At 33.1% G+C, this 22,469-nt stretch overlaps 1 protein-coding gene across 1 annotated transcript in view; it reads left to right on the top strand.

Annotated features, from left to right (window-relative positions):
- Window positions 1-7,030: 7,030 nt before the first annotated feature.
- LOC133325833 (rhophilin-2-A-like) overlaps window positions 7,031-22,469 on the top strand; it is a 79,809-nt gene continuing 64,370 nt past the window's right edge. Inside the window, exon 1 of the mRNA XM_061534553.1 lies at window positions 7,031-7,102. Coding sequence (XP_061390537.1) covers window positions 7,034-7,102 — 69 coding nt within the window. The 5' untranslated portion in view covers window positions 7,031-7,033. The remainder of the gene's footprint in view (window positions 7,103-22,469) is intronic.

Below are 22,469 nucleotides of genomic sequence, written 5' to 3'. Positions count from 1 at the left end.
TTTTGGGCACTTTTTCCTTAATACTTTTTTTTGGGAAGTGAAACTGATCTGATGTTAGGTGTTTTAATATTCTAACTTTAATAATTTTGAAAATGAAAACTTTGTAATATTTATAGTAATTTTTTTCGGAATATTTTAGTGCGTGTTCTGAAATTATTTTGTTTTCCAGATTTTGTAAGCATTTAGGCTTAATTGTGCCAATTTAGTTAAGCGACGACTATTTCGTTTCAATTGTTTTAATCGGCTAATTGACAAAAGTTGGCAATATCATAATTTTTTTTTTTTTGCAATAAATTTTACAGCGATTTTGAATTACAATGTTTCAAAATTTTTGTGTAAATTTTCGAATAGTGTTGAATTCAGAGGAGTATTTCCTATGTTGCAGGTGAAATGTTGAGAAAATAAATTTAAAAAATAAACAAAAGACTCAAGACACAAACTTCTTTGTAATAATGCCAATCATGTGTCTTAAGTCTTTTGATTTTTTTTTCAACCCGATGGGATATAAAAAGAAAAATTCATTTACATTCATTCGTAAAAGCGCTCCGATATAATATGTAACAAGTTGAAATGTGGTTAAATTCGACCGGGTCATGAAGACCATTGAGTGGAAATTCCTAATATATATAGTCGATCCTCATAGTAAATTTGACACCAGATGAACACATAAATATCAATTTATGGCCAATTCACTTATGACCAATTCACCCAAACTACCGAATTAGGGGGCTACAATGAAAATTTAACCAAAGTTGAGATTTTGTTTAAAAAAACTTCCCAATATGCCGAAATTGGGGGTGCTATTATGTAGGAGCTACCCTAAAAAGTCGACCAATATTGTAATTTTTTGTAGGAACATTTATTACCATATGAGAACCTATAGTACCCAATTTCAGTCAATACAGTTGAAAAATCCCGTGATATGAGGTCTACCATAAAACCCAACTACCAAATAACATCCAATTCGCTTGAAAACGCAGCCAAACCCCTCAATATACCGGCATATTGAGGCTAACTTAAGGGGACCCCCCCCCCATTCTCGGGGTCAAACATTTTGTTGATATAATTCGAATCTACACTAATTAAAGAATGTCCCTACAAAATTTAAAATGAAAATCTCAAGAAGTCTTGAAGATATATATCTGAATGGGTGGGGTTCCCTTAAATAGTGGACCAACATTCATGAACATTTGCTACCCTATAAGGTGGTGAGGTGAATCAAAAAGATATTCTGCAGATGAGTTCTCATAGAAATTCTGGACCTATAAATCGTATTCTTTATCAAATAAATAAAAGGTAAAATATAGGTCTTCTGAGCTTCTATAAGAAATTCTTCTGATAAAAAAATTGTTGGAGGGTTTGAGAATTGTAAATGGTCATCTGTTTTTAGAAGTCCCATAGAAAAGATAACATTTATAGGAGAACTATTACAAAAATTCTTAAAGCTATTATAAATATTCACTGTTTATCTGAACCAATTATTTTTCAGACAATTTGAAGTCAATTTACAAATTTCCGTCTGTCTAATGCGCATCATAAGTCTCAAAACTAGTATACATACTTTGCACATCGAACTATTCATTCAAATATTAATCAGGAACTATTCGAACTATTCATTCAAATATAAATCAGGAAGAAACAGGAAATATCGATCTACTCGTTCTTGTACATCCCAAACAAAGTCCCAAATAGATTTATTGCAAACCGTTACATTTTTGAAAAATTAAAATTTTAGATACTTTAAACATTTTTTTATAAAATACACAACTTCCCGCCTTTAGATACTTGAAAAATGTATTTAAAAGTTCCAGGCCTACCCTGCCTATAGATACTTGATTTTTTTTTTAAATCCATGCCTGCCTGCCACTTGTGGATGCTTAAAATTTTTCTTTAAATCCATGCCTGTTTGCCTTTAGATACCCCACTTGTGGATGCTTCAAATTTTTCTTTAAATCCATGCCTGTTTGCCTTCAGATACCCCACTTGTGGATACTTCACATTTTTCTTTAAATCCATGCCTGTCTGCCTTTAGATACCCCACTTGTGGATGCTTCAAATTTTTCTTTAAGTCAATGCCTGTCTGCCTTTAGATACCCCACTTATGGATGCTTCAATTTTTTTTTAATCCACGCCTCCACCAGTTTTAGATGCTTCAAAAATTTTTTCAAAAAATCCACGCCTCCCGCACTTTTTGATACTTCATTTTTTTTAAATCCACGCCTACACCTCTTTTAGATGCTACATTTTTTTAAATCCACGCCTACACCTCTTTTAGATGCTTCAATTTTTTAAATCCACGCCTACACCTCTTTTAGATGCTTCAATTTTTTTTTAAATCCACGCCTACACCTCTTTTAGATGGTTCAATTTTTTTTAAATCCACGCCTCCACCACTTTTAGATGCTTCAAAAAAATCCACGCATCCATCACTTTTAGATGCCTCAAAAATTATTTAAAAAATCCACGCCTCCGTCACTTTTGGATGCTTCAAAAAATTATTTAAAAAATCCACGCCTCAACCACTTTTAGATACTTGAAATAATTATTTAAAAAATCCACGCCTCCACCACTTTTGGATGCTTCAAAAAATTATTTAAAAAATCCACGCCTCAACCACTTTTAGATACTTGAAATAATTATTTAAAAAATCCACGCCTCCACCACTTTTGGATGCTTCAAAAAATTATTTAAAAAATCCACGCCTCCATCACTTTTGGATGCTTCAAAATTTTTTTTAAAAAATCCACGTCTCCACCACTTTAGATGCTTCAAATTTTTTTTTAAAAAATCCACGCCTCCACCACTTTTAGATGCTTCAAAAATTTTTTTTAAAAAATCCGCGCCCCCATCACTTTTAGATACTTCAAAAAAATTATTTTAAAAATCGACGCCTCCAGCACTTTTAGGTACTTCAAAAAAATTATTTAAAAAATCCACGCCTCCATCACTTTTGAATGATTTAAAAAATTATTTAAAAAATCTACGCCTCCAGTACTTTTGGATGCTTCAAAAAATTATTTAAAAAATCCACGCCTCCAGTACTTTTGAATGCTTCAAAAAATTATTTAAAAAATTCACGCCTCCAGTACATTTGGATGCTTCAAAAAATTATTTAAAAAATCCACGCCTCCACCACTTTGCTTTAAAAATTGAAAAAAAAAAGTTTGAGGGATGCTTTAAAAAATTATTTTTAAAATCCACCCTACCTCTGATCTTCAAAGATCCCAAAGGCCTTTAGAAGGTTCTCTGTCTACAGAAGCTCTATAGTGGATCTTCTGTGTATAGAAGGTCTATGAAATGTCTTCCTTTCATTCCGAATGGCGTTTGTTTCCAACAGATCTATAGATCTGTTACCGTGATGCATTTAAACTCCTTTTGTCCATAATTTTTTGTTTTTATTTTTTTATTTTTAGATACCAATACTATACCAATTCCACATATCACCTGATTTTTTCCCAAATTACTCCCTTATCTCGCTGCTGTAAACTCCGAATATAAATGTGAAAATTATGCGAAAATGAAACACATTTCCCAATCATTAAAAAATATATATTCTTCTTTCACTGAGCCACTAAAAGATATACCATATCATATCAAAAAAATTCCCCATTTATGACACACACACACACTCGCTATCATTTTTTAACGATGAGAAGTACAAGAAAAGATTTTATGCTCTAATTAAAATTATCATCGAATTTGTCGGTGTTGTTGTTCCCTTTTTTTATTATTACAAAAAATTATGTTAAATTTGAACATTTAAGGGGGACCAATAAAAAAACGGCGGAGCTCTGTAACAAGTCAAACTTGAACGAGGGGGGGAAAACAAAAAACATCCGACACCTTAAATGATATAAAGAAGAAAAAGAAAAAATAACTGCTTCATAAACTTTGATTGTGAGAAGAGAGTGTAAGATAGTAAGCAATAAAAAAAACAACAACACTTTTATGTTTATTACATAATTCATTTATGCCATGAAATGGCTTGGTAAGCCAAACGAACAAAAAGAAATGCAAGGCAATTTCCGTTAAAATGCTTTTTTTACGATATGCAAAAATAATAACAGGTTAGGGGAAAGGGGGCTTTCAAGCTTTATAAATCCTATTTCAAATTAGTCCATATTTCCCACTTTTTTAGAAATAGACCCAAAGGCCTAAAAATGTAATAAGTCAAATTTAGAGAACTAGATAAACTTTAAATGTGTGTATCCATCTCCAACGCTGTAGGGCGCCATGTCATTATGAAAATTTGCTGTAAACGCCCTGTTTTTGAATACTGAACATATTTTAATTCATTCATTCATTAAATTTATTCAACTGACTTTTCGATTTTTTTGTGTTTCAAGTCTTTAGTGTGCAATTTCAACTTCCTGAGCTGCACTCTTTGTTGTTTCTTTTTATTATTCTTTTATTTTTCTATTTCCTAAGAAATCTTAACAAACGATTACAAAGAAAAAAAGCCAACCCATTTTTCTAACGTTGACGCTGTTTGGAGTGCCTTTGTCCGTTAAGAAATGCACTGTTCCTTTAATAACTTCATTCATTCCATTTTGGGATTTCAGCCATGGAAAAAAAGAGGTGGGGCCCAACTTGCCTTGTCATTGTTGGCCAGCAGCACAAATAATCTTAAAGAGTTCATCGCTAACCACAAAAGAGATTAGAAATAAAAAAGGAGAGAAAAATTTAGTTGCTGAGATGTGGAAAATGATTTCACAATAAAAAAGAGCTCTTCTATGCCGTTATGTAACACCGCAGAATACTTAGAATTTTTGAGTTGTATTTCTTTTTTTTACTTTTTTCCTTTTGGGAATTTATGTCATTTATTTTGAAAAAAGGGGATTTCCTAAAACATTATGTTTTTATAAATTATGACATCCAAGGTGTTTTTTCTATTATGGAGATAGACTCTTCCTAAGGCAAGTATTTAAACAAAAGACTTAACACACAAACTTTATGGGTACAGAGAGTGAGAGAGAATTTTGATGAGATGAAACCAAAAAATAAGGCACGATTTTGTTCTAAAAAAAAACAATTTATATAAGTGCATTGTTAAAACATATTTTTGAAAGACAATATACAAACGTAGATTAAAAAAAATATTTAAAAATATTTTAAGCTTCAAAAAATTATTTAAAAAATCCACGCCTCCATCACTTTTGGATGCTTCAAAAAATTATTTAAAAAATCCACGCCTCCATCACTTTTGGATGCTTCAAAAAATTATTTAAAAAATCCACGCCTCCATCACTTTTGGATGCTTCAAAAAATTATTTAAAAAATCCACGCCTCCATCACTTTTGGATGCTTCAAAAAATTATTTAAAAAATCCACGCCTCCATCACTTTTGGATGCTTCAAAAAATTATTTAAAAATCCACGCCTCCATCACTTTTGGATGCTTCAAAAAATTATTTAAAAAATCCACGCCTCCATCACTTTTGGATGCTTCAAAAAATGATTTAAAAAATCCACGCCTCCATCACTTTTGGATGCTTCAAAAAATGATTTAAAAAATCCACGCCTCCATCACTTTTGGATGCTTCAAAAAATGATTTAAAAAATCCACGCCTACTTTTGGATGCTTGAAAAAATGATTTAAAAAATCCACGCCTTCTTCACTTTTGGATGCTTCAAAAAATCCACGCCTCTGCCACTTTTGGATGCTTCAAAAAATTATTTAAAAATCCACGCCTATACCCCACTTTTGGATGCTTCAAAAAATTATTTAAAAAATCCACGCCTCCATCACTTTTGGATGCTTCAAAAAATTATTTAAAAAATCCACGACTCTTCATTATATGACAATCTAAAAGTAATTTAATGACTCCCACTTCCTTCCTTGTCAATAAATCACCAAATTACTTTGTTATGTCCGCCTAGAACTCTCTTTCAAACAATCTGTCATTTTTTTTTTTTGTTATAACGTCACTTTTAGCCGCTAGATCGATCAATTGGTTGGTTGCTTGTTCGATCGATCGCTTGGTCCGGCCAACACTATTAGTGTGACTAGATTTTTTTCCACATGATTTGATTGCCAACGTAGGAAAGAAAGTCTAAAATATCTCAAAGCATATCAACAGCATTCTAGTTGGCTCAGCGAACGGCTAGCAGCCAACCTAGCAGGCATTCATTTGGAACAGAACATCGAGAGCCCACTTTGATAATCACCGAGCCACATAATGATGTTGTTAGCAAATCAAGAGAATGCCAAAGAACTAGAAAATCCAACAACAACAAACATCAACGCTCACCAAAAGAAGACGACTAAACTTAGTTACTTACTTTACTCGCCACGAGTCTTTCAGATTTTCAGTTACTCTCCTTCTGGAGGTAGAGGAGATTTTTTCCATAATCACCGTTTGAGGAGAAAAAATTCTGGCACTTGGTGGTGCGGTGCGGCTGATGTCCAACCATCCAGCCAGCCAGTCATCCAACCTGGATGTTATGTTTTATACGGGATGCCTTGATTTGGCATAATTCCATCTAAGAAGAGATGAGCCAAAACAGCTCAGCTCAACTCAGCTGAGTTCTGCTCACCTGAACTAATTCGTTTGTTGGCATTTTTGTAACGTTTTGTGTTTTTTGGTCCATTGATTGCTTACTTTCTAAACGGAGATTCTAATGTGAGAATGTTTTCGACTTTCGAACGTAACGCAACGTGGAAGCGGGATTTCGGTGGTTTATTTCGACAAAAAAAAATCAGAGTGTTTTGCAAAAAAATTCTAACAAAGAAATTCCTGTTATTTTTATTCTAAATAAATAAAAGTGTCAAAAATAAATAAAAAATTCTAAACAACGGAAGCCACACACAACAAAAAAAGTTCATCTATTGTGTGTGCTCACGTTTGTGTCTTAAGTCTTTTGTTTGCCATGGCCATCATGCATAACAACAAGTGAAATGATCAGCCAAACAATAAATTTCATAATACAACAATAACAAATGAAATTCTAAAAATTGTTGTAGTGTTTTTTTTTATAAATTTAATTTGGGTATAAGTGTTTGTGTGTTTATGTGCGTGTGAGTTTTATTGGCCATGGAGACATCTTTAAAACAATTGGCTGACAATCATGCCATGTCTTATTTAATGAAATTAGAACAAATGGTAAGGAAATGAAAGCAAAATCAAACACTAGATTATCGCTTTACAGTTTAGAAAAAAATAGAGACAAGACAACAACAAAAAGAAAATCAGAAAATATAACGTTAATTTTTATGATGTGAAGAAAAATGAAGAATGAATGGAAAACAAACTGAAGACAAGAATTTATAAATTGAAAAAGCGTGATCGAAACGTTTTCTAAAGAAGTTCCATAGGCGTGGATTTTTTAAACATTTTTTAAAGAAGTTTTATAGGCGTGGATTTTTTTTAACAATTTTTTTAGACTCTTGGTAGGCTCTTAGGCGTGGATTTTTTTTAACAATTTTTTAAAGAAGTTTCATAGGCGTGGATTTTTTTAAAACATTTTTTAAAGATGTTTCATAGGCGTGGATTTTTTTTCTTAAAACCCATACCTACATTTTTTTAAACATTTTTTTTAAGAAAATAGATTTTTTTAAACCAAAGCACGCTAATTTTTTTACGAAGTTTCATAGGCGTGGATTTTTTTTTTTTAAGGACATTTTTTTGAAAATTTGAAGTTTCATAGGCGTGGATTTTTTGTGCGCACGTTTTTTTAAAGAAGTTTCATAGGCGTGGATTTTTTTAAACTTTTTTTCTTAAAGAAGTTTCATAGGCGTGGATTTTTTTAAAATTTTTTTTAAGAAGTTTCATAGGCGTGGATTTTTTAAAACTTTTTTTAAAGAAGTTTTATAGGCGTGGATTTTTTAAACGTTTCATAGGCGTGGATTTTTTTAATTAAAATTCTGCTTTTTTTAAACGCAAAAATCGGAAGGCGGGGAAAACATTTTTTAGGCTCCATTTTTTAAAAACTTTTTTTAAAAAGACATGAGGTTGATTTTTTACTTTCGGCGTGGATTTTTTAAAACATTTTTCTATAGAAGTTTCATAGGCGTGGATTTTTTTAAAACATTTTTCTATAGAAGTTTCATAGGCGTGGATTTTTTTAAAACTTTTTTTAAAGAAGTTTTATAGGCGTGGATTTTTTAAAAAGTTTCATAGGCGTGGATTTTTTAAAACATTTTTCTATAGAAGTTTCATAGGCGTGGATTTTTTAAAACGAAGTTTTATTTTTTTAAAAAGTTTTTTTTAAAAAGTTTTATAGGCAAAGGTGGATTTTTTAAACATTTTTTTTAAAGAAGTTTCATAGGCGTGGATTTTTTAAAATTTTTTTTAAAGAAGTTTCATAGGCGTGGATTTTTTTAACCATTTTTTTTAATAAAGTTTCATAGGCGTGGATTTTTTTAAACATTTTTTTAAAGAAGTTTCATAGGCGTGGATTTTTTTAAACATTTTTTTAAAGAAGTTTCATAGGCGTGGATTTTTTTAAACATTTTTTTAAAGAAGTTTCATAGGCGTGGATTTTTTTAAACATTTTTTTTAATAAAGTTTCATAGGCGTGGATTTTTTTAAACATTTTTTTTAAAAAGTTTCAGGCGTATAGGAAATCCTGTAGGCAGTAGCAAACAATGTAATGGAGAATTATCGGGAGAAAAGGAGAGAGGCCGAAACGTGTTTTCAGAAAAAACATGAAAAACGTGAAGGTTATAGAATCTTTTACAGGACCATTGAATGAAGTTGGGCGAAATTTTACCAACGGGTAAAACACCAAACCGAAGGCTTTGGTGCAGGCACATCCTCCTGCTGAGGATCTGGAAGGAGCATTTTGAAAAACTTCTGGTATCAAATAATAGCAGTGAAGTGGATACCCCAGAACCAATAAGAGATGATGGTATAGAGTGCATACCACTTAGCCATGATGAGGTCATAAAAGCAATTAATCGACTCAAGAACAATAAAGCAGCAGGAGCCGATGGGTTACCAGCCGAATTATTCAAGACTGGTGGTCAGATGCTGGTAAGGAGCATGCACCAGCTGATTAGTACAATTTGGCTAGAGGAATGCATGTCCAATGATTGGAACCTCAGCATCCTGTGTCCCGTGCACAAAAACTGAGACAAGACGATATGTGCCAACTATAGAGGAATAAGCCTCATTCCCATCGCATATAAAGTGATATCCAGTGTGATGTGTGAACGACTGAAGCCAATGGTCAATTACATTATTGGACCATACCAATGTCGCTTCAGACCTGGCAAATCCACCATTTACCAGATTTTCACTCTGCGCCAAATCCTGGAAAAAATCCACGAAAAACACATCGACACATTCCACCAGCTTTACAATTTATACGCGGACATCGACATAGTCTGTCGCATTGAGCTGCAGCGACTACGGTAGCGAGGCCATGTTGTACCACAGTGTGTTGAAGGATATACAAAAATCACCATATATGAGCGTAATTGTACACAAAAAACTGAATTGTTCATGAAGCTAAGAAATTCCTTAACCCAATTGCCACCTGAAATTAGCATTTGAAAATGACAAAAGACATAAAAACAAATAAACAAAACCAAAAAAAAATATATATGCGACATTCAAAGAAGTTCATAATTTTCACACTAATCTACAGTGGGACCTGTTAACTTTTAAGAAATATTTTTTAAGAAGGATTATGGATTAAGGTCTGGAATTTGTACCCACTTTGAAATATAAATAAATTTAGAATTATTACTGTCTTCAATTTCTTTAAGCCAACGTTTTTTTTTTTTTTGTTCCACTGTCTGAAATATTTCATATACTTGTTAAATGTCATGTCTTCATGCTATATGTAAATAACACCACGAGTCAACAAGTTTGTTTCATTCATTCATTTGTTTTCTTAAGCAATTTTTTTTTTTTTGGTTTATGAAATAATAAAATAATTATTCTTTCAACAAGAATTGTTCTTAAGAAAACACTCACACACACACAAACAACAAAGTTATAAACAAAAGAATTAAAATGTTAGTCATTTCAACTTACTCTGTTCTATGCTATTTAAAATTGCTGAGAGTGTATTCTTAAAAGTACACGCTTCGCAAAAGATAATTACTTTGCTTAGAAGTTAAATTGCTGGAGGAAATAATAAAGAAAACAATAATTACACAAAGTTTAATATTTATTGGGCACACAACTTATTGTCTCTAGCTTAAAAGTCTAATTGGCATGCGAACAAAATATTTTTGGGAGCAGGAATATTAAAGGAAATTATGATGACGAAGAAATTGGGTTTACACCCTAAGATTTAAAAAAAAATCAGGCTTTTCAACAAGCAAAAAATGTGGCAGTCGGAAATGTTTTTTAAAAAGTATTTTTTTTTTTTTGAAAAATCTACGCCTAAAAAATTTGTTTCAACAAATCTTTTTAAATAACTCATATTCATAAATTTATTACTATAGCCTCTGATGATTCTTTAAAAAACCACGCCTATAGCCTCTGATGATTCTTTAAAAAACCACGCCTATAGCCTCTGATGATTCTTTAAAAACCACGCCTATAGCCTCTGATGATTCTGATGATTCTTTAAAAAACCACGCCTATAGCCTCTGATGATTCTTTAAAAAACCACGCCTATAGCCTCTGATGATTCTTTAAAAAACCACGCCTATAGCCTCTGATGATTCTTTAAAAAACCACGCCTATAGCCTCTGATGATTCTTTAAAAAACCACGCCTATAGCCTCTGATGATTCTTTAAAAAACCACGCCTATAGCCTCTGATGATTCTTTAAAAAACCACGCCTATAGCCTCTGATGATTCTTTAAAAAACCACGCCTATAGCCTCTGATGATTCTTTAAAAAACCACGCCTATAGCCTCTGATGATTCTTTAAAAAACCAAAAAACCACGCCTATAGCCTCTGATGATTCTTTAAAAAACCACGCCTATAGCCTCTGATGATTCTTTAAAAAACCACGCCTATAGCCTCTGATGATTCTTTAAAAAAACCACGCCTATAGCCTCTGATGATTCTTTAAAAAACCACGCCTATAGCCTCTGATGATTCTTTAAAAAACCACGCCTATAGCCTCTGATGATTCTTTAAAAAACCACGCCTATAGCCTCTGATGATTCTTTAAAAAACCACGCCTATAGCCTCTGATGATTCTTTAAAAAACCACGCCTATAGCCTCTGATGATTCTTTAAAAAACCACGCCTATAGCCTCTGATGATTCTTTAAAAAAACACGCCTATAGCCTCTGATGATTCTTTAAAAAACCACGCCTATAGCCTCTGATGATTCTTTAAAAAACCACGCCTATAGCCTCTGATGATTCTTTAAAAAACCACGCCTATAGCCTCTGATGATTCTTTAAAAAACCACGCCTATAGCCTCTGATGATTCTTTAAAAAACCACGCCTATAGCCTCTGATGATTCTTTAAAAAACCACGCCTATAGCCTCTGATGATTCTTTAAAAAACCACGCCTATAGCCTCTGATGATTCTTTAAAAAACCACGCCTATAGCCTCTGATGATTCTTTAAAAAACCACGCCTATAGCCTCTGATGATTCTTTAAAAAACCACGCCTATAGCCTCTGATGATTCTTTAAAAAACCACGCCTATAGCCTCTGATGATTCTTTAAAAAACCACGCCTATAGCCTCTGATGATTCTTTAAAAAACCACGCCTATAGCCTCTGATGATTCTTTAAAAAACCACGCCTATAGCCTCTGATGATTCTTTAAAAAACCACGCCTATAACCTCTGATGATTCTTTAAAAAACCACGCCTATAGCCTCTGATGATTCTTTAAAAAACCACGCCTATAGCCTCTGATGATTCTTTAAAAAACCACGCCTATAGCCTCTGATGATTCTTTAAAAAACCACGCCTATAGCCTCTGATGATTCTTTAAAAAACCACGCCTATAGCCTCTGATGATTCTTTAAAAAACCACGCCTATAGCCTCTGATGATTCTTTAAAAAACCACGCCTTTTTAATTTGCTAGAGAATTTAAAAAAAAAACAGTAATAACCTGTTTTTTCCAATAAGAAAATGGCATTGAGAATGTTGTTCCCTATAGGAAAAAGTCATTCTCAGTTACTGAAAATGTTTTCTTATTGGAAAATTTGGTTCTTAGCGACAATTTTTTTTTATAGAACAAGGATTTCTCATTCACTAAGATTTTTTTTCCTATTGAAAATAATCATTTCCAGTCATTGAGAGATTTTTTTCCAACAGGAAAAAGTCATTCCCACCCAGTGAGATTTTTTCATTTCGGAAAAAGTCATTCCTATAGGAAAAAGTCCTTCTCAGTTAATGATTTTTCCTATAGGAGAAAGTCCTTCTCATTTGCTGAGAATTTATTTCCTATAGGAAGAAGTCATTCTCAGTCACTGAGATTTTTTTCCTATAGGAAAAGTCATTCTCAGTCACTGAGAATTTTTTTCCTATAGGAAAAAATCATTCTCAGTCACTACGATTTTTTTCATATTGGAAAAGAAAGAAAAAGTCATTCGTAGTCAATGGGAATTGTTTTCCTATGGGAAAAAATCTTTCTCAATTACTGAGATTTGTTTCCTATTGGAAAATGTCATTCTCAGTCATTGAGAATTTTTTTCCTATAGGAAAAAGTCATTCTTAGTCATTGAGAATTTTTTTCGAATAAGAAAAAGTCAGCCTCAGTCACTATAAGAAATAGTACTTCTCAGTCACTGAGAATTTTTTTCCTATTGGAAAAAGTCATTTTCAGTTACAGAGAATTTTCTTCTATTTGGAAAAAACCATTCTTAGGTATTGAGAATTGTTTTCCTATTGGAAAATATCATTTTCAATCACAGAGATTTTTTCTTATAGGAAAAAGTCATTCTCAGTGACTGAGATTTTTTTTGTCCTATAGGAAAAAGTTATTCTCAGTCACAGAAAATTTTTCTCCCATAGGAAAAAGTCATTATCAGTCACTGAGAATATTTTTCCTATAGGAAAAAGTCATTGTCTGAGAATTTGTTTTGTTATAAAAAAGTCATTCTCATTTACTGAGAATTTTTTTCCTATGGGAAAAAGTCATTATAAGACACTGAGAATTGTTTTCCTATAAGAAAAAGTCATTCTCAGTCATTAAGAATTTTTTCCTATAGGAAAAAGTCATTCTCATTTCCTAAGAATTTTTTTCCTATAGGAAAACGTCATTCTCATTTTCTGAGTTTTTTTCTATAGGAAAAAGTCCTTCTCAGTCACTGAGAATGTCTTTCCTATAGGAAAAAGTCATTCTCAACGACTGATACTTTTTCTTATAATAGATTGCCATTCTCTAAAACTGAGAATTTTTTTCCTATTGGAAAAAAGTCATTCTTAGTCACTGATATTTTTCCTATAGGAAAAAATCATTCTCAGTCACAGATAATTTTTTTCTATAGGAAAAGTCATTCTCAGTCACAGAGAATGTTATTCCTATAGGAAAAAGTCATTCTCAGCCGCTGAGAATTTTTTCCCTATAGGAAAAAGTCATTCTCAGCCGCTGAGAATTTTTTTCCTATAGGAAAAAGTCATTCTCAGCCGCTGAGAATTTTTTTCCTATAGGAAAAAGTCATTCTCAGCCGCTGAGAATTTTTTTCCTATAGGAAAAAGTCATTCTCAGCCGCTGAGAATTTTTTTCCTATAGGAAAAAGTCATTCTCAGCCGCTGAGAATTTTTTTCCTATAGGAAAAAGTCATTCTCAGCCGCTGAGAATTTTTTTCCTATAGGAAAAAGTCATTCTCAGCCGCTGAGAATTTTTTCCTATAGGAAAAAGTCATTCTCTCAGTCTCAGAGAACATTTCTCCTATATGAATTTTTTTTCTATAGAAAAAATTCATTCTCAGTCACTGAGATTTTTTCCTATAGAAAAAGGCATTCTCAATTACTGTGTTTTGTTTCCTATTGGAAAAAGAATATTTTTCCTATTGGAAAACGTAATTTTCAGTTACTGAGAATTTTTTTAAATCAAGAGATATCGAGGGGGTCTTCTGGGTATTGAATATCTCATGGTATCTTCTGTCTTTAGGGATCTTCAGCCTAAAGAAGATCTCGTGGGATTCTCCTGGGATCAATGGAAGTCCTTATGGCGCCTACTATCTATAGAAAACTTTATGATAAAGTATTTTGACTTCAGAAAATCTCGTGAAGGATCCTCTGTATATAAAGAATCTTATGGGAATTTTTGTATATAGAAGACTTCATAGTGTTTTTTCATAGTGTATATAGAAGACCTCATGGAATCTACTTCTTTAAGAAGTCTATGCGGTTATTTTATCCAGACAGACTGAACACCCTATCAAGTCTTCTCATAGGGTGTTCTGTCCATAGAATAACTATAGGTCTCAAGGTCTTCGATCAACTGAATAACTTCTATCCATAAAATATCCCAAGGTGATAAACTTTTTTCGAAAAATGTGTAATTATTAAAAAAAAAGCTTGTTGCTTAAGTCTTTCGTTTTCGACTTTGATGAATGATTTAAACAACACCTCTGCCAATAAAACATAACTAAACAACACGTTATTTCCCACCTTCGATTAATGTGCCGTTCATTTGATTCGATTTCTGGTTATCCGTTAGAACAAGTTCCCATGTGTTAGTGTGTGTGTGATTGTGCGAACACATTTTAAAACACCTGAATTTCCTAGGAAATCACCTCAACACTATAACAAGACTGGGAGCAAAAAAAAAAACACGGTGTTAGGTTGCTTAGAATGTTGGCCAGGAGTAAGAGAAGAAATCTGGTGGGGAGGAGGATGTATGGTGTTTGAGGAAACCCAGTTAGGATGCCTTATTGAATGAATATATGTTGTTGCTGTTATTGTCAGTATGTAATCAATTTCAAATGTGTGTGCTTTGAAATTTGGGTCATTCAGTTAGTGTGTTAGGCAAAGAAAATTACAGTTGTTCTCGATGTTGATGATGATGATGATGGTGGTGGTGGCGGCGGCAAAGTTCAATGTTGAATGACAGCTCGAATTTGCTCGCTTGCCACAGACCTGTTATTCTAATTAATGGGGCCAGAACAAAAAAGAGTTAACTACATATTTTTTCATCAAAGCTTGTGGAGTAGAAGTGACTTCACAAAGTGTGTTATCAGAATTTCCACAGAATTCCAATTCAATTTGTTTGCCAACAAGTTTTTCCAAGGAGTTTGATGGGGTTTTTCTTGAAAAGCCCCCATATGGAAATTTAAGAAAAACAAGGCAACGAGTTGTTCAGAGGAGTTCTCATTTTCTGCCGGCATTCAAAAAAGTGTGTTACATTCTATGCGCTGGTTTCAAGTGTCATCCGCTATTTTCAAGTGCTGGGGGGCTGGTGCTGATCCGCTTGTCATTTTTCCAGAATTATTGGACTGTATAAATTGAACCGCTGTACCAAAATGATTATTATTACAATTGATGCCATAAAGAAGTAAACAAATTTGACATTTTATGATTGCGGCAATTTTTAAATCACCGTATCTACAGTTACAATGTTGGAGGATGATGATGGTGGTCGTGGAGATGATGATGATGGCGGTGGTATTGCAGCTAGAGGCAATCATTGTTGTTGGCTGTTGCTTCAATCAATGATGATGTTGTTGGTTTTTTTATTTATAGTCATGTTTTGCTCAATGACTCCACAAGAATTTGGTAAAGTTTTCCAGTTAGATTCGAAGTTGATGTTTTTAATTGAAAATTCTGGAAATGAAGTTGCTTCTGAGTGAGAATTTCTTTGCAAATTGAAAAACCAAAGAATAAAAAAATATTTAAAAAAGGCCACAAGACACCTGGAGGAAAATTCCCCATTAGGTATTATATAGCTTCTGTCTATATAATACCTAATGGATTTTTTCCTAAGTTCACGAAGTTTACCTTCTATAGATTATAGTCCTTGAGGGTCTTGTATAGATAGGATAACTCTTAGGGCTTTCTAAGTATAAAAACCAATTGAGGTCTTCTAAACAGATAATATTTATTGAAGAAATTCTAAGGATAGAATGGTATAAAACCCCTTGAGGTCTTCTGTGGTGGATCTCATGGGTCTTCTTTGAACAGAACATCCCTTGCAGTCGTGATCTGTGATTGTCTATAGGTAAAATAACTTTGAGGTATTTTACTAATAGAAGACACTTTGAGGTTTTATATATATAGAAGAACCCTTGATGAATTCTTTGTATAGAAGACCCCTTAAGGTATTCTATGTATAGAAGACCCCTTAAGGTATTCTATGTATAGAAGACCCCTTAAGGTCTTCTATGTATAGAAGACCCCTTAAGGTCTTCTATGTATAGAAGACCCCTTAAGGTCTTCTATGTATAGATGACCCCTTGAGGTGTTCTATGTATAGAAGACCCCTTGAGGTCTACTATCTATAGAAGACCCCTCTTGAGGTCTTCTATCTATAGAAGACCCCTCTTGAGGTATTCTATCTATAGAAGACCTCTTGAGGTCTTCTATTTACAGAAGACCCTTTGAGGTCTTCTATGTATAGAAGACCCCTTGAGGTCTTCTATATATAAAAGACCCCTTGAGGTCTTCTATGTATAGAATACCCCTTGAGGTCTTCTAAGTACAGAAACGCCCTTGCGGTCTTCTATGTATAGAACACCCCTTGAGGTCTTCTATGTATATAGGTTTTCTATGTATAGAATACCCTTGTGGGCCGCTGAGAAAAGGACTTCTGTAGAGAGAAAACTTCCTTGCGGTCTTCTATGTATAGAACACCCCTTGAGGTCTTCTATTTAAATAAACAAGGGTCTTTTATATATAGAAGACCCTTGTGGGCCGCTGAGGAGATGACTTCTGTAGAGAGAAAACTTCCGTGAAGATCCCATATGAGGATCTCTTAAATGTCATCCGTATGTAAAGAGCCTCTGGATGCTATTCTATATTGTGACTTTTCGAGGCACTTCTGGGCATGAACAACTTCTGTTGGATTTGGTTCGACGTCGAAGACCCTCACAGCTGGTGTATGTTTTCTTTTCCAGTACTTAAGCATAGATCCATGATTCGCCCCCTATGCCAATCTTATAAAGCACGACGATCGTTTCTTTTTTTAATTTCGTTGCCCCAATCGGTTCAAGCCAATTTGTGAGCGATTGTCATGTTGGGCAGGGTATAAAGAGAACAGCATTTTTTTTCTCCATCTCGAATGTATACTGAGGTTAGAAATGCCCAATTATGTATTTATGTCACGGCCTAGTATGCCTATAGAAGACCACGTGGGTCGTCCAAAAAACAATTAAAAGAAAAGTGTGAGTGTCTTGGATAGATATTTGTTATGTAAAAATTCCTCTGGAGGCCGTTTATATAAAAAAAATCTTTAAAATTTTAAAAGTTGAAGATCTTCTTGACCTTTTGTAAATATAGGAGTTATTCGAGGTTCTGTATAGCTAGAAAATCAGCTTAGAACTTTCTATTAATAGTAGGTGTCCTCGAGGTTTTTAATATAACACCTTATAGAGAGCAAACAATATTTTGTCACTAGAAGAGGTCTTATATGGAAGCAAACTCCTTCCTTCAAACCTCCTTTGATGAACCTCTAAATGTTCCATTAAAATTCCCTACAATCACCTCAAGTACCCCTCGATTATGTCTAAAGTAAAATAATGAAAATAAAAGTTTTTGTGTCCTAAGTCTTTTTTTTTCGTGTGGTCTTGTGTAGACAGATGAGGTCTTCCATAAGGAAAAGGGCCCCTAGAGACCTCCTACATAAAAAAAATCATATGAGCTTTCTATAAAATAAGTTCCTCTTGAGATTCTAAATATCGATAAAGGACCCCTTAGAGACATTGAGACTTTAGAATATATTTTTGGGGCTTTCTATAAATGGTAGGCCATTTAGAGACCTCCTATATAGATCAGATCTTCTAAAATATCTTTAGAAAATAAATTTGAGGGTCCTCTAAACATAGACAAATATTTGAAGAGATTCAATTCGTTTACCTTTAAAATGCCCCTACAGTACTTTCAAGCTTCCTCCATTATATCAAAAGTAAAATAACGAAAAGAAAAGTGTTTGTGTCTTAAGTCTTTTGTTTTCATTGGAATGTACTGCCGGCACCAAAACAAGAAAAAACGAAACACGCAACTGATTAGTAGACTAAAAACAAAAAATATCTTACAGCCACATATTAATGCTAATCTCTATAATTTCCGATAGTCTACAACATAGTTTTCAAAATCAATTCTAAACAGGCGGAAATTGATACCTTCAAGTCAGATTTTTTTTCTTTGTTAAGCTAAAAGATAAATAAAATAGAAAAAATACTTTTAAACAAGGTCAATGGAAGCTAATAACTATAATTTTTTTTCTTCAGAAAAACAAAACTATTTCAAAAGCGCTGTTACTGGCACTCTCATACTTGACCCGGATTTTGGCAGCAGGTTGTTACAATGCTTAGACACACGCATGCGCAAACTCATACACACACACGGGTCAAATAATATATGGGAGTGGGGAATGACCTCTTGCATAGTTTCGGTTTTTAATGACAATGACAACTCAGCATAGAACTGACCAGAACTAAACCCAAAAGACGACACACTGTAGTGTTTATCACTTTCTTTTTAATGTGTGTGTGTGTGTGTGTTTGGTGGGAACCCACATACACTCAGGTATCCACCAGGGTACATATGCACCTTGGTGGGTATCTCATTATCATTGGAGTTGTAAATTTTGTTTTTTTTCTTTGTTTTCATTTTTTTTAATTTAATTCAGAATTTTTTCTCCAATTTCTGTCTTTATTCCCAAACATGAAACAATAATAAAAATTAACAAGTTTTCTTTTCATTTTGTCTTTATGGGTGCGTGTGTAACCCCACTTAATTTCAAATTGGATATTCTAAAAAGAAATACATAACCAACATCTGCAGTCAAATATTGGATTCGAAACCCAAACAAAAAATAATTTACATATTTTGGAATTTGTAGCAACACATCATTTCTCTTCTCTCAGTTTTTCTCCATCTCCCCATATTGGAAATGTATTCCAAAAATCATCAAATCTACCTTGTCTTGTCTCCTCTGTCGCTGCTGTATGTCATTTGAATACTGAATATACTTTCACCTAATTTTCAATGTTGTCGTCTGCGGTTAAATCTCTTTGACATCAATTCCAATAGATAGCTATTTGTTGTTGTTGGGTTTGTTTTGGCTTTTATGAGTTTCAAAGTTTCTTAGTGGGGTTATCTCTTGTTTTTTGTGTTTAATTTAGTGTTTTAAGAATAATTTTGAGGTTATTGGGTTTTGATTTAATTTTAATTAATTATTTTAACGGCTTTATTGAAAACTAAATACATAAATACATTTTTTTGTTAAGAATTTTATTGATAAAATTGTATTTCTTTTGTTATTCTAATGTTGTAAATTTTTAAACAAATAGCGGGGTTTTGTAAAAATTCCTATCGTCTCTAAATTGTCAGAAAAACTGCCTTTTTTAATTTCTTTTTTAAGAGACAAATATCTTTTTTATTAAAATAAATAATTGTATTATTATAAAAATGTATTTTTTTTTAATTTATAAAAATAGAAAATAAATATTTAGGTCGACGGAATATTTAAAAATATTAATTTTTCTTTTTTTTCTTTCTAGGTAAGTGTTACAACGCCGAACGAAATATTGGCTCCAAAATCGATGTAAGTTTCCCAATATTTAAAATGTTGGCAACCGAAACAAATGCTTTGAATTTTATCTGTATTTAGGAAATATCCACACAATCAACCTCTATCTAGGAAAGACCTCATAAACATCTTGAGGCTGTTGGAGAATTATTGAATGCCTTCCATGTCTGATTAAAACATATTGAAATGTCTCTATCTCTAGGTATTAAACCGACCCCTAATTGAACATTAAAATCTCCTAAAGTTCTACTATAAAATCTCTTGAAGACTCCCAAAAAATATATAAAAGACTTTTATGCCTTCTTTAAAAATAATACCTCCATATGACCTTTTAAGGATAGAGGATCTCATCTCATTCAGTTGATTGAGAACTAATAAATACAATTTAGAGACCTTCTATATTTGGAGGTCTAATTCTGCATGACTTCATGGAGGTCTTCTATAGACAAAAGATTGTTGCGAGGTTTTGCTAAAGTTCATTCATGAGGCCTTCCGAAGATTTAATACCTGCCTGAGGTCTTTTGTAAATATTATTATTTTTATTTATTTATTTTTTTTTGAGATTTTCAACAGATATATGACTCTGAAGAGGTCTTATATTGACACTACATCATTTAAGGGACATCTGAGATTAGAACAGTATCTGAAGGGATTTAATTCGCCATTATATTCTATAAAATCTCTTTGAAATCATCTCCAGTTCATTTCGTAAGCATAAGAAAATCATTCCTAAGAATAGGGGACCTCATTGAGACCTTCTGTAGATTGCCGATTTCTTATTGTAAGCTTAAGAAAATCATTCCTAAGAATATGGGACCTCATTGAGACCTTCTGTAGATTACTGATTTCTTAGCACCAATTTAAAGCTTTCACTAGATAGTAGATAATTCTGAAAATAGAAAGTTCGACGGCCTCCTTGAGGCCTTCAATAGAATGAATATATCCTGAAGAGGTCAGAATAAATTTTGAACTATTTAATGGACTAATTCCCCCGGAAACATTTCCAGCTCATTGTGTAGACATAAGAAAGACCTTCCAAAAAATAGGGAGCCTTATTGGGACATGTGAATTGAGAATTGCTCAACACCAATTTGAAGTCTTCTCTAGATAGAAGAAAAGAAGCCTAATTCTGCGGGTAGAAGAGTCACATGAAGCCTTGCTTTAGGCCTTCTGTAGATGAAATATATCCTTATCAACTCCAGAAGACCTTCTGATGATAGAAGACCTCCTTGTAACTATTTTTTGAGATTTTACAGAGGTCTTTTATTGAGACAACACAATTTGAGAAACCTCTGGGAATATTAGAGTACCTTAAGTGATTAAATTCACCATTATTATCTATGAAATATCTACAATCAGGTCCAAGATTAATTCCCTGTAAAGCTTCCATCTATAAACGATCTTCAGACATACTCTTGTCTATACTGTTCTTCTATCTTCTATTTATAAAATATATCCTAAATAACATCTTAATGGAATAAGTCCGGAATGGAGTTCCCATTTGTAGAAGACCATCTGAGGGAAGAACTTCTGAATGTTATGTATCTTTGGAACATCCACTGAACTTTTTCTTCTAAAAGCCCTCAAGATTTTCAATATTTAAATGACTATTGTCATATTTCTATGTAGTATCTGGTGAAGAATATCTCAAAAAATGCAACTTATCATGAAAAAATTATATTTATAAAGGTCCCCTAAAGGAATCCTTTATGGAAAATTCCATATTTCTGAAATGTCATTTGACCTCTTAAAAGGTCATTTCCAAAAGCCTTTTTAAATATATTAAATATCTAATAAAGACCTCTCGATATTGTCATATTTCCATTGAATATCTCTTGAAAAGCACCAACACTAGAATAACTACTCCAGATCAACTCCCAGTACAGCTCCAATCTATAGAAAATCTTTATGGAAGAAGTCCAGAATATCCGTATTCTAGTATAGACCTCCGATCAATAAAGAACCATCTGGGAATTATGTAGCTTTGGAAGACAAACTACGAACCCCTATTTCTGTAAAAGATTTCCTAAAGAGCTACTATTCTAATGGGCTTACATAGATAAAAGACCTACTGAAGTCCTTCTATTGCGAAGCTTTATAGTTATCCTTTCAGTTAGTGAAGATTGACTAGCTTTATTGGCCTCTTTTAGAATTGATTATTTTTGAAGAAAGTGGAAAACACTCAGAGGATTCACTGCTTGACATCTGCAAATTCGGGGAGGAAATTAAGCTTCTAAAATCTAAAAATGTCAAACCTGGAGCCAAATGTCTACTCGTACAGAGATCGGTTTACTTCTAATTCATAGCCTACTCTGAAACTCTATAAATATTGGAATCAATGTTTAAATCCAAATAATTTTTCATCCGAAAAATCGACATTAAAAATCGAAAGCTACCTTGACACGCCATCCTACAATCAAACTACCCAACCACCCATCACTATTCTGGTAATTACCGAAACCACGAAAATAATCAGTAACCTGCCCAAAGGTATTGAAATTACTCACCAATAACTTTTATTTTCATCAATAACTTTTGTTTGAATAAAAACAAAAAAACTAACAGAAAAGAAATGCACATTCTTGGCGTAGAGAGGCCAATGGCCATCGGTAACGAAAATTAAAAAAAAAACCTGACATAAAAAACGAAAGTGAAATTGAAAAATTTGAACAAATTTTCGTGAGATGAAATTTAAAATTTCAAAAAAAGCATATTGGGCCTCCTCCAACATTTCTCTCTCAAAGACAAACACACACTCGCACATTTTGTGACATGACCAAAAACGAAAATTATTTATATTTGGCCAAGACGCGACAAATCGAAGTAAGAAAATACCCGTAAACCAAGTTGCTTGTAAACGAGCAAATTGTCATTAATGTTGTTGTCGTGTAACGAGTCCC

The sequence above is a fragment of the Musca vetustissima genome, unplaced genomic scaffold (genome assembly GCF_032173495.1).
Source record: "Musca vetustissima isolate MV318-11 ecotype Yass unplaced genomic scaffold, APGP_CSIRO_Mvet_v1 utg8224, whole genome shotgun sequence".
Lineage (NCBI taxonomy): Eukaryota > Metazoa > Arthropoda > Insecta > Diptera > Muscidae > Musca > Musca vetustissima.
The sequence above is the reverse complement of the archived record's forward strand: the minus strand, read 5'-3'. Positions and strand labels throughout refer to the sequence as shown.